The sequence below is a fragment of the Pogona vitticeps genome, chromosome 13, assembly GCF_051106095.1.
Source record: "Pogona vitticeps strain Pit_001003342236 chromosome 13, PviZW2.1, whole genome shotgun sequence".
NCBI classification, from domain to species: Eukaryota; Metazoa; Chordata; class Lepidosauria; order Squamata; family Agamidae; genus Pogona; species Pogona vitticeps.
The window spans coordinates 8,567,230-8,581,898 of record NC_135795.1 but is presented as its reverse complement, the minus strand read 5'-3'; the positions used below and the strand labels follow the sequence as shown (position 1 = coordinate 8,581,898).

General features: G+C 46.1%; 1 protein-coding gene across 1 annotated transcript; it reads left to right on the top strand.

Annotated features, from left to right (window-relative positions):
• The first annotated feature begins 237 nt into the window (after positions 1 to 237).
• On the top strand, positions 238 to 14,437 carry KPNA7 (karyopherin subunit alpha 7). The gene is made up of 11 exons (XM_020808685.3): positions 238 to 340; positions 2,101 to 2,226; positions 3,375 to 3,509; positions 4,874 to 4,959; positions 7,109 to 7,377; positions 7,984 to 8,066; positions 9,278 to 9,541; positions 9,862 to 10,095; positions 10,750 to 10,932; positions 12,877 to 13,023; positions 14,207 to 14,437. Exons 2-11 carry the CDS (start codon positions 2,161 to 2,163, stop codon positions 14,291 to 14,293), a joined length of 1,554 nt encoding a protein of 517 aa, XP_020664344.3. The 5' UTR covers positions 238 to 340; positions 2,101 to 2,160; the 3' UTR covers positions 14,294 to 14,437.
• Positions 14,438 to 14,669: the final 232 nt, after the last annotated feature.

Here is a 14,669-nt window from a genome sequence, read left to right as displayed (position 1 = left end):
TGAAATCCCACTGAAAACAATGAGACTGTCACTACAGTCATTACTCGGAAGTAAGCCCCACTGAGTTGGCTGGGGCTTAGTCCCAGGTAAACTGGGAATAAAAAGTGTGTTTTTGTAGATTTAACTCCAGAAGGTGTATAAAAACGTCCAGCTGTCAGCTTGCCATCTCAGTGGGTCTACTTCTGAGTAACTGTCCTCAGGAGTTCCCAAATGGGTGCAGCTGCTTTGAGAAGCAACCAATAGAAATGTGAGGACCGACAATCGAACGGGCCTTCCTGGGAGATTTAAACTGCATTCGGATGAAGGCGCGCCTTGTGCAACACCTGGAAGGAAAAGAGTCGTGAGTAGTTATGGTTGCTTTGGTTCTCCTGCAAAGCAGCAGAGACAGGAGGACACACTGTAACCCCACCAGGGCTTGGGAGAAGAAATATTATTTTGCTGATTTATTTTACTTATTGGAGAAGTGTCAATTTCTGCTTAGATTCTAAGAAAAGCTTTAAAAAAAGTATGGTGCAAATGCATGTCTCTTTACTCTTTGGGAGTAAGCCCTGCATAGTTCAACTGAGCTTGTTTTTGGGGAAAAGAGTGGAGAATTATGGCCTAAACGTTTGATTAATTGATTACAGTAGGATAAAAATAGCATCTTCACAGCTGACCCTGATAGCTTTATTTTCATCCTTTTTTTAAAAAAATTAAGCAATGTTATTGGCAGGTGGTTAACTTGAAAGGAAGCTTCTCCTGCTCCCCACTGGTGGCTTAATTTCTTGTTTGTTTAAAAAATGGGTCTAAATCTGAAACTGTAGAGTGCAGTGTAAAAAGTTACTTTCAGAAACCAGGCTCTTGAGAGTTATAATTCCAAGCCCTCTCCCAAAGTAGTTAGTTACCAGTACAGTTTTGAAATAAGTTACCCCAACATTTCCCATATCTAAAAGGAATTGTAGGAGTTGCTGTCTGTAAATACTTTAATTACCTCTGAAAACATTTTCCCCCATCCAGTAGTGCAAGTTAACATTTGAATAATGTACCTATTTCTGCTGCACTGTGTCGTACATTAGGGAGGGCCACTGTAGCTTCAAAAGTAATTTTGAAATGGCAGTAACACCCTCAAAGGAGTGAAGTTGGCCCTTGTTAAGTTGAAAAACATGAGAGAACTATGTATTCAGGAACTTATACGTCTGTGAGCCCTTAGCAGATGATGAGGTGTACAGAGCATTGATGCTGGCCGTATCCTGCACCCCATCCTAAGGAGGGGGAGAATCTTTACAGGAATTCCTGTACAATTTGGAGGCTTTAGATCTCTATAAATTGAGGCATGGTGACTGAGTTTTAAAATGTATATCTTCCTGTCAACCCTATTCTTAACATCAGAAACCTTCTCTGGCAGCAAAGCTAATACAGGATGATGTTAACTCTGCCAGAGGGTCAGTAGCTCTGTGCTTTTCAAGACAAACTGGTGTTGAGAGTGAAATGCAAAATTTATTTATTTATTAAACTTATATGCCGCCCACTCTACCCAAAGGTCTCTGGGCGGCTTACAACAATTAAAATACAACAAAAGATAAAGCGCTTAAAATACAATTAAAATAGATCTAAAAATTGCCATCAGGACCTACAGTTGATGTTATTTCAATTAAAAGCCTTCTGGAACAAAAGCCAAATTTCACAGCTTGAAAGAATTGGAATAGCTAGAGTCCACCAAGGATCATGATGGGGAGGTGGGGTGGATTCTGGGGCTTGGAAAAAATAACACTTACTTGCTGTGATCATCTTTGATTTGGAAGATAAGCATGAAACATTACATTGGGTAATATGATGAAGGGGCCGTCTTTGCTCCCAAGTCAATACCTTAAGCTAACAAAAAATGCCATCAAAATTCTGACTGGTGGGGATCCTTTTTTAGGATTTTCTAAGTTGTTTTTAAAGAGGAGAGTATTTATCTTAGGGCGGGAAGATAAGTCAGTAAAAGAGGGTCAGCCCACTGAGGCTGGGGGTTTTCTTTGGAGTAAAAAGAAGACGCCAGTGTGGCCGACTGAGCACTCCACGTGAGTTCAGCTGTGTTGGATTGTGTGTTGGTAAAGATGTCTCTTTATGGTTGCTTAGGGAAGGGGCGGCTCAGCCTGCCAGCAAATCTGTGTGCTGTTCCCGAAACAGTTCCCTAGGATGCCCACCACTACAGAGCAAGATGAGCGGATGAGGAAATTCAAAAACCGTGGCAAAGACTTGGCAGTATGTATGGGGATCCTGATAAGTGGGTGGTGCAGAGCTTTGAATTTCTGGTTAAAATCCTCTAGTTGCACAGCAGGCATGCAGGGATTCAAAGAGCAGAATTGCATCGGGTTCCTCAGATTAGTCTACCCTTTTTTTGCAGTCACTGCATTTACAGTCTTAATAAATCACTCTGAGACAGTAGTAGAAAGAATCAAAGGTTTCATTACTTACAGTTCAACAGATCAAACAGCAACCTGACCCACATGACTGCTTTCGACACCAGATTTCCACAGACTCAAGAGAGGGACAGAGAAACTCTCAAGCAGGGAGGCGGAACTCTCTTTGAATTAAGGGGCAGGGAAGGAACGATTGGTTAGTACTGATTGGACTGGCAGTCAGTTCGGCCCAGAAAGGTCCCTCCCAGCCAGACCTACTAAAGGCAGCATGCAAGGTTGGAAAAACTCCAATAGGGGACCATGGGGGGAATTTCTGGGTAGCAGACAAATGTGAAGCCATCAAACTGCACATAACAAAATTTCCCAGGGGCAAACTGGCATTATACATGCAATTCAGCTTGCATTTCTCAAACTCTCCCAGCTGACAAGAGTGAGTGCCCTGGAGAGAAAACACCAAAGCTCCCTAACTGGATTTCTTCGCCTCAATGGAACCGAGGATATGTGTTTGTTTAAAAGAAGGATTTTTGTTTTATTCCAGGTAGCAGAATTTGGATATTTGAAGTGGGGACCAAAATCCCCAGGATCCCCCAACCAGCACAAATAATAGTTGAAGGATTCTGGGGGTTGTAGTCCAAAAAGTTATTCAGGTTATGGTCCCATTGGGAAATCCCTCTCTGTGCTCTTTGGGGATTTCTGGGCATTATTATCCCCCCCCCCCAAAAAAGTAACTTTTCCAAAGTCTCAGTAGAAGATGCCCTATTTCTGATCAAACACACACCTTTTTGCATTGGTTTCGTCCCTAAGGTTACAAGGTTCTGCATAAAAGCCAATCCTATCAAATGGCACAGTTAACGCTTAAAAGGGAGAAGTCTTGTCTTCTCCAGGCTGCAGAAAATCTGGTTTTCCAGAGTCCCTGCTCCCTAGGACTGGAGTTTTCCTGTTGTTTGTTTGGCCCGTATGGGCTTAACCCTGGACTGTTTCTCTGGCCAGGTGATGAGGGTGCAAAGGAGGGAAGTTGGAGTCGAACTTCGCAAGGCGAGGAAGGACGAGCAGATCTTGAAGCGGAGGAACATCTGCTTCACGGCAGAAAATACACTTTCTCCAGAAAAAGAGGAAAAGGCTGAGGTATATATATGTGTGTGTGTGGTGACTGATGTAGCATAATGACTTTATGAGAATTCCCGGAAACACTCCATCCCATAAGAAGAATTCAAACTTGCTGTATTTATAGACATCAACAAATGAGGAACAGGTCTTTTGTAAAATCAATGGCTCTTAATGGTCCATTCTAGACCAAAGCACCCTTTTGCAATACAGCAGGGGCAGCTTGCTGTATCTAGTGTTCCTGGGAAAAATCTGTTTTTCTCCCGTCTTATGACATGGCAAGAGCTACGCTCAGTGGGAACAGGATTCCCGAGAGAGGGTGCCAAGAAGGTGGATGAAATCTTGGGCTATCAATCCTATAAGCCTTGGGTCTGTTATGTTCTGGGATGTGAGTTAACCCTTGCGTTTCCTAGACCACGGGGTCCAAATTTGGATAGAAAAGGGGGAGAAGGGTGTAGTGCAATTAAGACCTACCACCAGCTTTGCTGGTGGATCAGGGATTCTTCAGCATAACTCAGTGTGTGCAATGGCCTAGTTAAAAATCAACCTAATAATACTTCTACATTACACTTGTGATGAGCAATTAGTCCAAGGCTAATCAGAGTGGATTTTTAAAAATCTCAGTTGTAATTAATATTAAATGATGGGGGACTAAGAAACACCTATTAGTGCTTCTTAAAAATTGCCCGGAGATCTACCAGTGTGTCCTGGGTCTCTTTTGCAAAAAAAAACAAAAAATACAAAATCTTGAGTTTGCAGCTTCCTGAAGTTGGAGGATATGAGTGTTCGGATTAATTGGTGTTTAATTAGAAAGGACAGCAGCCCAGTGCTGAGTTGGTGAAGAGCAGAAAGGAGCAACTGCTCTGGATACAGTTAGTCAAGTGAAAGGAAAAACGAGATTACTCTTCTGTTAAAGGAAATCTGAACAGCTTTGGAATTTGGACAGAGGAACCCCTAAGTCTGGGCTTCTGTGCGTGCATGTCTGCTGAAAACTATATTTCTGTATAATTCAAACAGAGGTGCAGGACAGGGAAAAGGACTTTGAAGAGCAAAAGAGGAAGGAAGCCATAAGAGTAGCAGTCTGCATGTAGATCTAGAAAAGATCAAAGAGGAAAAACATCCTATCTCTTTGTCAACTTGTCCAAGCACTATATGTGTTAATGACAGGCAGACAGATTGACATCCTCTTGGCCCATTGCAGGAGATACATGATGAGGTTTCCCTGGTCCATCAAATTTACTCCTGCGGAAATTCATGAATAGTAGATTTGGGCAGCCTGCTGTTGGTTGGGAACCTGCCTTCACCAGGGTGCGTGTGTGTGTGCACATGCCCTGCAGCTTTCCAGGGGGCTGTCAGCTCTGTAACCCTTTCTCTCCCTGACGCAGGCCGCCCATCTCTCTCTGGAAGACATGGTCAAGACGATACAGTCGGACGACCCGCAGCTACAAATGAAGGCGGCCCACGCAGTCCGGTAAATGAAAGCCACATCGGCTTGGTATTTTGTGCGGACCTTTTAGGTCCACAAAAACTGCATTATAGGCTCCCCCCCCCCCCGAGTTACAGGCAGAGGGGAGATTTCAGTTTTGGGCTGAGCCTGCTATAGCCCACAGGGAGAGGAGCACCCACCGGTCTTCTCAGTCCTCCCACGCCATCCTCATTTTCCCTTGCCATATCGGTGGGAGGTGCGGAGGCCCTCTTGAGCTGCTGCAATGACATTGTGACTACGTCGCACCTATTTTACGCCAGGGGGAGCCTCGCTTTTCCATCCTGCACCTTCGGCGCTCCAAACGTCCCTTTGGTTTTCACCTCTCAATGAACCCTTGCCGTTCGGGATCTGTTTCGGCGGGGGCTGTGTTTGTTTCAAAGCATTGATTTCCCCATCGCATTCACAAATCTACACGTCTGTGCCACAGGCTTTGGTCCCCCCAGGTTTTGCAGGAAAAGCTGCCCAGTTTAACTTGCACACCGTGGCTTCTTGCAAGGCCACTACATTTCAACAAGTGAGACAGTCGCAAGGCGGGGCCTTTTCAGTGGCAGCTCCATCGGTCTGGAATTTCATCCTCTTGAGAACTCTTGATTAGCCCTGCCCCCTTTTGTGCCCTTTAAGCCAGAGATGAGCAACATATGCTGGCTTGGAAGCCAGTTCCCAAATCCTGGAGTCCTTTTTCCGGAGTGCCATCCTTTTGTGCCTTGTTTTGCTTACGAATCACAATTTTCCTTGAGCTTCTAGGAATCTGGCGCTCCATTTTTGTCCTCGTATTGCGGCTGGAACTACAAAAATCATGGAGAAGCCAAAAGCAGCTTGAGGTTCTCTTCCAGATGCTGCTCAACCCTGCACTAAAGCAAATGGTGCAGCTTATAGCGCTTAAAGCACTCTCTCGGTGGTTTGCATTTTTACTATGCAAGTTACACATTGCCTCCCACCCGGGAGCTCAGTCCTCAGTTTACCGACCTTGGAAGGATGAACGAAGCTCAAGCCAGCTCGCTGAGATTAAACCCAGGTCATGAGCAAAGTCATGGCTGCAGTACTGCAGTTGAACCGCTGCACCACAAGGCTCCTAAAGACCTCCCTTTTAATGGTTTTTGTGGCGTTTTCAGGCTCTTTGGCCATCTTCTGAAGGTTGTTCTTCCTAACGTTTCGCCAGTCTCTGTGGCCGGCCTCTTCAGAGGACAGCACTCTGTGCTCTGGTGTAGTTGGCTTGGGAGTGGAGTATTTATGGCTGTGAGATGGGCTTTTGTCCTTTTCAGGAGATGGTGAAATGTTAGGAAGAACAACCTTCAGAACACGGCCAAAGAGCCCAAAAAACCCACAACAAGCATTGGATCCCGGCCGTGAAAGTCTTTGCGAATACAAATCTCCCTTTTAATTGAGGGGAAAAAAACGTTCATGTTTTTCCTTGCACTGTTCAATTCTTGCTGGTACAAGCCCAGCACAGAACTGGAAGAGACTGCCCCGTAGTCTCTCTTGCCCCGTCTATAGACCCACCGGGCCAAAAGGCAAGGTGAAAATCCTTTTCAGCAAACACTTTGCCTCGAGTCTAACGGACTGTGTTAATCTGGAAGAGGAAAGTAAAACCCACAAGGGATCGAACCTTCCTTAGGATCAACTGTAAATGTATAAAACATCCAGTCTTCTGAGTGTTACAGAACTTTTCTTCAGGCGAGACGGTAAAAAACTGGAAAGGAAGGGAAGAAGTTCAAAATGGTCTTCCAACCCTGCAAGAACTGCAGATAAAGTGCTAGATTGGAAAGTAAGGTTCAGACAGTCGAGATAGAGGCAGAGTTTCCTTCTCTGGAAGAATAAAGACTGGAGCAAGGTGCCCCTGGATTAATCTCAGGTCCTTTGCAGGCTTTAACAGTGGCGCAAAGGAACCTCTGCTCCGAAGCTGGAGATTAAATGTTTGCACATTCACAGTAGATCATAATAAAGGTTCCATTTAATGGCGGGCTTGGTTCCTTGCAGGGACTCTCACAACAGTTGCTGCAGAATCTTGTACCTTCTTTTCATTGGCATCATGATCTATACAATCACACGTCCTTCTGCCCTTGAGCTGTGAGGATGCATCTGTTGGTTCAGGCATCGGAGTTCACCCGGGCTGCTCTCTTCTTTTCTCCGGCAGGAAGCTGCTCTCCAGGCAGAAGAATCCGCCCATCAACCAAGTCATCGAAAGCGGGATCATTCCGAAACTGGTGGACTTCTTGTACCACCACGATGTCCCTGGCTTGCAATTCGAAGCCGCCTGGGCGCTCACAAACATTGCTTCGGGAACTTCGGACCAGACCAGAGCGGTGGTGGAAGCCAACGCCATCCAAGCCTTTGTCGTCCTCTTATCTTCTCCCTATCTGCACATCTGTGAGCAAGCGGTGTGGGCCATGGGCAACATCGCAGGTACGCCGTGGGGCTTCCAATTGAGTGTGGACGAACAGTTTGATCATCCTTCCCGCCCCTGGGTCCCGGGCAGTTGTTCTGGCCTCCTTAATGCCCATTGGCCTCAGCCAAGGTGGGCCAATAATAACCATGTCTTGATGATGCGCTGTTCAAGTCAATTCTGACTTATGGCAAATTTTTCCAGGGCTTTTCTGGGTAAGGAATGCTCTGAACCGATTTGCTATTCTCTTCCTATGGGGGAAGCGACTGTGCCGCTGGCCCAAGGCTACCTAGGCTGGCTCTTTTCCCAAGAGGCCCAGTGGGGGGAATCAAATCTCCCAACCTCGGGCTCATGAAGCCAAAGATCTAAATGGCCGAGCCAGCCAGATGACCTTACTTTGCATAAAATAGAAAAGCTAAGAGTCACGGTACAAGATCGATGGACAGAGCTGAAGTCCTGGGTAAAAAAAAAAGGAACACGGGTTGTCTTCCCAGGTAGAGAAGGATGATGATGCCCTTTTAAACGTTTTGATGATGGCAGCTGGATGATGTTTTATTTGAAAGAGACGTGTTTCTTGGCTTAATGCCAAACCCTCCGGGCTCATGGAGACTGCTCCTTCTGTGTAGGTGACGGACCGTTGTACAGAGATGCCCTGATCAGCTTCAATGTGATTCCACCGCTTTTGGCGCTGGTGGCCCCCACGACCCCAGTATGTATGCTCTCCAGCTTGAGATGATTCTGATGGGATGGTTGGTTCCTCCTTTAACCCTAGAAAGCAAGCTACTCACTTTTAACTACAGTCATGCCCCGCTTAACGATTGCCCCCATTATGATGAATCTGCTTTACGACAATGTTTTTGCGATCGCAATTGCAATCGCAAAACGATGATCTAAATGGGGGAATTTCGCTTAGCAATGATCGCTTCCCTGCTTCGGGAACTGATTTTTGCTTTACGACAATCAAAAACAGCTGATCGTTGGGTTTTCAAAATGGCCACTGGGTGCTTAAAATGGCTCCCCGCTGTGCTTAGGGACGGATTCCTCGCTATACAGGCACCGAAAATGGCCGCTGTATGGAGAATCTTCGCTGGACGGTGAGTTTTTAGCCCATTGGAACGCATTGAACGGTTTTCAGTGCGTTTCAATGGATTTTTTAATTTCGCTTTAGGACGTTTTCACATTTTCCTGGAACAGATTATCGTCGTTAAGCGAGGCACTACTGTATTGGTAGAGGGAGGGGAGGGGACCCATGCTAGAATTGTGTACACTATAGGCCAACCAACTGCTTTCAACATACAGTGACTCTATGAAGGAGTGACCTCCAACAGGTCCCATCCTTAACGGCCCAGCTGAGGTCTTGGAAAGCAAAGGCCGTGACTTCTCTTTCAGAGTCAATCTGTTTCATGTTCAAGTCTTCCTCATCTGTTACTGCCTCCCTGTTTTCTTAGTGTTACAGTACAACCCCCACCCACCCCGCTTGTGGGATCAGTCCCTGCAGATTCACTTATCTGCTGCCTGAAAATACGGGGGGGGGGGGATCCCAGAAATACGTATTTATGCATATTTCCATGGTGTATTTACCAGAACTGGCCACTAGCAGAAACCAGAGACCATGCAAGGTAAAGAGTTCAATACTCCTGTGTTTGTTTTTTTGTTTGTTTGTTTTTGGCATCTGCAGAGGGGGCTTGGTATATCCCCCATGGATACCATGGTCCTGTTCTCTTTCTCTTTCACTGAATCTTGCCACCTTGTGTTACGACCAAAGCCGTTGAGCCCCTTTGGTTTCTAGCAAGACTTCAGGCTCATTAGGAGGCCTGTCGGGGGCTGCCAGGATCTGGTGCTCGGGGTAAAGCCGGCTTCTCTGTGCTGCGCCCCCCCCTCCCCAAGAGATGCTTGAATACAATCTTCTTCTGGTTCCAGGTTGGGTTTCTGCGGAACATCACCTGGACACTCTCCAACCTCTGCAGAAACAAGAACCCCTGCCCTCCTCTCGGGGCCGTGAAGCAGATCCTCCCCACGCTCACCCGCCTGCTGGAGCACGAGGATGAAGAAATCCTGACGGACGCCTGCTGGGCCATCTCTTACCTGACTGACGGATCCAATGATCGGATTCAAGTGGTGGTAGAGGCGGGTGTCCTGTCGCGGCTGGTGGTGTTTCTGACCCATGCGGAGCTCCCTCTTCTGGTAAGTCGGGGCTGACTTTAGACATTAGAGAGAACCTCTCATTGGGAGAAGAAACCCTTGATGTGCTGACAGCCTCTGAGTGTCGCTGTCGTTTATGGTTTGGCCGTTGGCTTGCTTTGCTTCGTGGTGGGTCATTAGGGGGTCAATGTGAGCTTCATTTGCCAGTCTGATCCCATGCAGGTCTGCCTGCCTCGTGGCTCTGGAACACTAAGAGATTTGGGCTTCAGAGGGACATCCCTGTAATGTGTAGTTTGACCTCGTAAAGTTTTTAGGGGAAGTAAGCCGCTACTACAAAGCTGGGCCTGGCTTTTATTTTCAAGACTCCAGCTCTCCGCGCAATGGGCAACATTGTCACGGGGACAGACCAGCAGACGCAGATGGCCATTGATGCGGGTGTCCTGTCGGTTCTGCCCCGTCTCCTGCGTCACCCGAAGTCAACCGTGCAGAAGGAGGCGGCCTGGACTCTGAGCAACATCGCAGCCGGGCCCTGCAGCCAGATCCAGCAGCTGATCACCTGCGGCTTGCTCCCCTCGCTGGTGGAGTTGCTGGATAAGGTAACACCTCCCATTGTCCGGAATTATTATTGTTTGTGTCACAAATGCACTCAAAATATAAGGGCCTTGGATATCAGATAAGCTTGGGGATCACCAGTGCATGTATGCAAGCTGCAAAAAAGCCATTTGCACACAAGTAAATGTCCTTCCCCCCCCCACCCCTTTATTGGGAAAAAAGAACTTATTTAACTGGAAAAAAAGAGTTTCTAGTCCTTATGACTGCCAAGAGGTTCTTGAACGTTTGCACATATGGAGGGAAAGGTAATGGGTGAAGCACAAAACACCAAGAGGGGAAAAACCTGCCACCTATGATACTGAGGAGGACCTATAGCTTGCTTGGCTAGTAGCCGATGGTCTGTTGAAGCCATCCCACTTGGCTGTTCACTGCGTGCTGGGCAGAAGTTTGTGTCGTTCCCGGTTTGTGAAAACAGTGCACGATGAGGGCTAGAGCCAGAATGATATCGTAATAAATAGTGGATAGGCTCCAAATGAGCCGATTTGGGTGCCTCCTGCTTTTCCGTGGGCGAGATGACAACTCGGGTGCAAAGAGGAGAGAATCCTGCAGGCGATGAGACCGTGATGCTGCGCTAGGAACGGCTGACACTCTGTTGTTAACAGCCCTTCTCTTGTTCCTCTGCCTTCTTTCTTGGACAGGGTGAATTCAGAGCCCAGAAGGAGGCGGTCTGGGCAGTTGCCAACTTCACCACTGGGGGCACTGTGGAGCAAGTGGTGGAACTGGTCCAGGCGGGGGTCTTGAAGCCTTTATTGAACCTGTTGACTGCCCGAGATGGTAAAACCATCCTAGTCGTCTTGGACAGCATCTCGAACTTCTTCCTGGTAAGTGGGCGTATGCTACCGCTACCCCCCAAGTTTGCCTTTAGGTCCAGCTTGCAGCGTGCCTCTTCTTCCGATCCTCCAGGCAACAGGGGGTTGCTACAGCGGGAAACTCAATGAGAAGATGGCCACCTTCGTTTCCTGGATTCATTTCCATAAGAATCACCTTGGTACTGGCGTAGACCATGGGCAGAGATGGAGGCAGGGGAGGTTCTGATGCCAGTCGGGTGGTCAATCCGTTCCAGGTTTTCACTCTGAATTTCTAGGGAGCCATGCAAAGTGTTTTGCTCCTTTCCCAGATAGGTTTGATAGACCTTAGATAACTCCTGGAAATGACACAATAAAACCTGGAATGGATTCGCCAACCCACTGGCATTGGGGCCTCTGCTGATTCAGTTTTGGGTTGTGGCTTTGAAACGACTGTCCTGCAGCCGGCCGTGTCCATTGTGGGCCAAGGTGTGTGTGATCTGGGAGTTGTACTGAAAAGTAACTTTTTAAAGTGGTAGAAATGGATAGTGCAATACAGATAAGGGGTACATAGTGCTATGAACCTAAAGGTATGGTGGAAATATTACTCCCCACTTCCATGGATTATTTTCTGTGAAACAAAAAAAGATGAATATGTGAGGACTACAGATGGGATATTATGGTGATATTTCTTCTTGTATACATTATTGTCTTGGATATCATAATGCTTGCAAATTTTCTCCTTGATAAAATAGAATATCTCGGGAAACTCAATTGAAACATTAACTGTTGTCTGATTTGTTTTCTTCTGCCACAAAAGTAAAAAGGCTGTGCCTTTCTTCCTTAATCAGTAAAATTAGTAATGGATGCAAAAATAGAGAGAGAAATCTTGGTGGTTTTCTGTTTAAACTGTTTATTTTGTGCAAAACATATATGTAAAATGCAAGATGCTGTGTGCAAAACAAAAGCACCCTTCTCCTTTTTTTTTCTTTTTTGCACACACACAAAAAGGTCTGATGTCTGTGTGGAGGGAAGCCCCAGCGAACCTCTTTTATCATCCCAGCAAGTGGGAAGAAAGAAATTAATTTTTCATTTTCACTTGTATAACCATGTACGCCTCTATACCCCATAACACTTGAATTGCATAACAACAGCCATGACTGGAAGTAGCTAAAGGACAACTAATAATAAAAGTAACTGTATGGCATCAAGTCAATTCTGATTTAGCATGACCCTTTCGTGGTTTTCTAGGTAGAAAAGACACAAGTGTTTTACCCTTCCCTTCCTCTAGGGGGAGCCCTGGGACTGTGCAGCTGGCCCAAGGCCCCCCAGGCTGGCTCATCTTCTGGGGAGGCCCAGTGGGGAACCCCCAACCAGATGTCTAACTTGCTGAGCTATTCAATCAACTGCCCTTAGACTGAAATGGATTCTCAAGAAAAAGGAAGGACTCTTGAGCCATCTTAAGGACGAACAAGGTTGTTCCATCATAAACCTCTGCAGATTATATCTTGCTTCATGAGATGCCTGTGATGAAGTGGGCTAAAGCTCATGCTATAATAACATGAGTTGACCTTGAGTCGCCCTGGTGCTCCTTGTTGTTTTAGCTGAAACTGGCCAAGGGTCAAAACGGAGATTAGAGCGAATCCTGTCATTGAACTTTCTTAAATTTGTTCATTTCTGCCCTTGCATGACATTTCTGGAACTCTGCAGCTCAGAAGTCAGTTCACTTTTGCTCAATGACTGATCATCAGAAGATACGAACAGGCTTCGGTTGGCCGGCGATGGTTGCGAGAGCACAGCAGCTTGGAAAGATTGTGCTTTGGAAAGAAAATGTCTTGCCACTTTCTAATTGCAAATCTAAATGTTTCACCTCATTCAGCCCTAACACAGGACCTGTTTGAAAAGGGTGTTGTAGGGGGAAGTAGGCAAATAGGAAATTCGGTGTTTAAGCACTTTTTCCTTCTCTGTCTCGTACATCAGTCTGCCGAAAAACTAGGTGAGACGGAGAAGCTATGCCTTCTTATAGAGGAACTTGATGGGTTGGAGAAAATTGAAGCTCTCCAGACTCACGAGAATGTCTTAATTTATCGAGCTGCTTTGGGACTCATTGAGAAATACTTTTCCGAGGTAAGTTAACTCTGAATCTTATGTCCATTGTTTGGAAGGCATGCGTTTGAGCCAAGCACTTTAGTTAGCTGATTCATTCCTGGGGGACCTCTTTTTTTAGTGTAATTATAAATATTTATGAACTGTTCAGAGTGAAGGATTTATAAACTCCTTAGGTCTCAAGATTCAAAGCCGTGTACAATAATAATAAAAGGTGCAATGTACTGAATTCATAAAATTAGAATATCATGCTTACGTCGTCTGTGAAATGGATGAACAACATCCATTTCTCAATTTTCAGGTATGTTCTCAAACATGATTTTAGTCCTTGTTGCAACAGCTGACTTTCGGATCATTGATTTCATTTTAATTTTGTTAAAAAGTACTGTATTCTATTGGTATTCTATTGGCTTTAAATGTCTCCTTTAAGAAGGAAGGTGGGTTTGTGTGAGATTAAATACAGTGGTGCCCCGCATAGTGATGATAATCCGTTCCGGATAAATCGTCTCTATCCTGAATCGTCGCTATACGGGGCAAAAAACCCCTTAGGAATGCATTGAAACCCCTTCAATGTGTTCCTATGGGGGATAAACTCACCGCTATGCGGAAATCCTCCATACAGCCGCCATTTTCACCGCCTCAGTAAGCAAGGAAACCGCGCGAAAATGCTGCGGGCGGCCATTTTTTCCTTCCGGTGGCCATTTTGGAACCGCCGATCAGCTGTTGGGGAAACATCGCAATGTGAAAATCGGTAAGCGAATCGCTTACCGATCATTGCAATGCAATGTTTACCCATTAAAAACATTGCAATGCGATCGCTTTTGTGGTCGCAAAATCCGCATCACTATGCGGATTCGTCATTAAATGGGGCGCTTGTTATGCGAGGCACCACTGTAGTTGATAGTCTGATTTTTTTTTTTGTTCCGGTGTCTGTCTGCGTCGTTGCTTCAAGGGAAAGGATGCTAGTTTTGCACAGAGAGACATAAATTATGTAAACAAATAGACTTTGAAAGAGTGGGGGTGAGGGAAGGGTCCCCTTGGCTTGCTCTAAAGCTTGTGGAAATAAGTCTAGAAGGGCTTGAAAATTCCTTGTTGAGGCATTGCCTTGTTGAGGAGAAGCCTACGTACACGGGAACAAGGAATGTAGCAGGTCTTCACCGTTATCTCTAAGCAGAGATGACTTGAATGGTTTTCTCTCTTCCAGGACGCCGAAAACACAAATCCAGAAGCAGACCAAGAAAGGAAGACTCTGCCTTTTGAGGCTGAGCACCAAGGGTTCTACAGCTTCTAAAAGAGAAGGTGACACCCCCCCCCCCGACATCTGGATAACCTGGTGATGGTTGCACAGTGTGGCAGTCCGAGCACTTTGAGGGAAGCTAATGGCTCCCATTTGTACTTCCGTTTATGGAAATAAATCACTTTCTAAGATTTGTAAGATCTGTGTCCTGGAGCTGCTTCTTTCTTCCTGTTGACTGAGGATGGGGAACCTTTAGCCCTTCTAGAGTCTTTGGGCCCAGCATTGCTGTTAGCTGGTGCCAACCACGGACATTGGGTGAGGGTAATGGAGATGGATGGCTCCAGGGTCAGGAAGGACACGAAATCCACTCCAGTTTTTAGTTCAGTCTTTAGAAAAGAGGAGCCTATTTTGGAGGTAGGGTTCAGTACCT

Excerpts from the sequence above, each read along its gene's own strand:
- KPNA7 (XM_020808685.3), top strand. The coding sequence starts at position 2,161 with ATGCCCACCACTACAGAGCAAGATGAGCGGATGAGGAAATTCAAAAAC. Across the intron at positions 7,378-7,983 it reads GGCCATGGGCAACATCGCAG|GTGACGGACCGTTGTACAGA; the intron begins GTACGCCGTGGG and ends CCTTCTGTGTAG. Across the intron at positions 10,096-10,749 it reads TGGTGGAGTTGCTGGATAAG|GGTGAATTCAGAGCCCAGAA; the intron begins GTAACACCTCCC and ends TTTCTTGGACAG.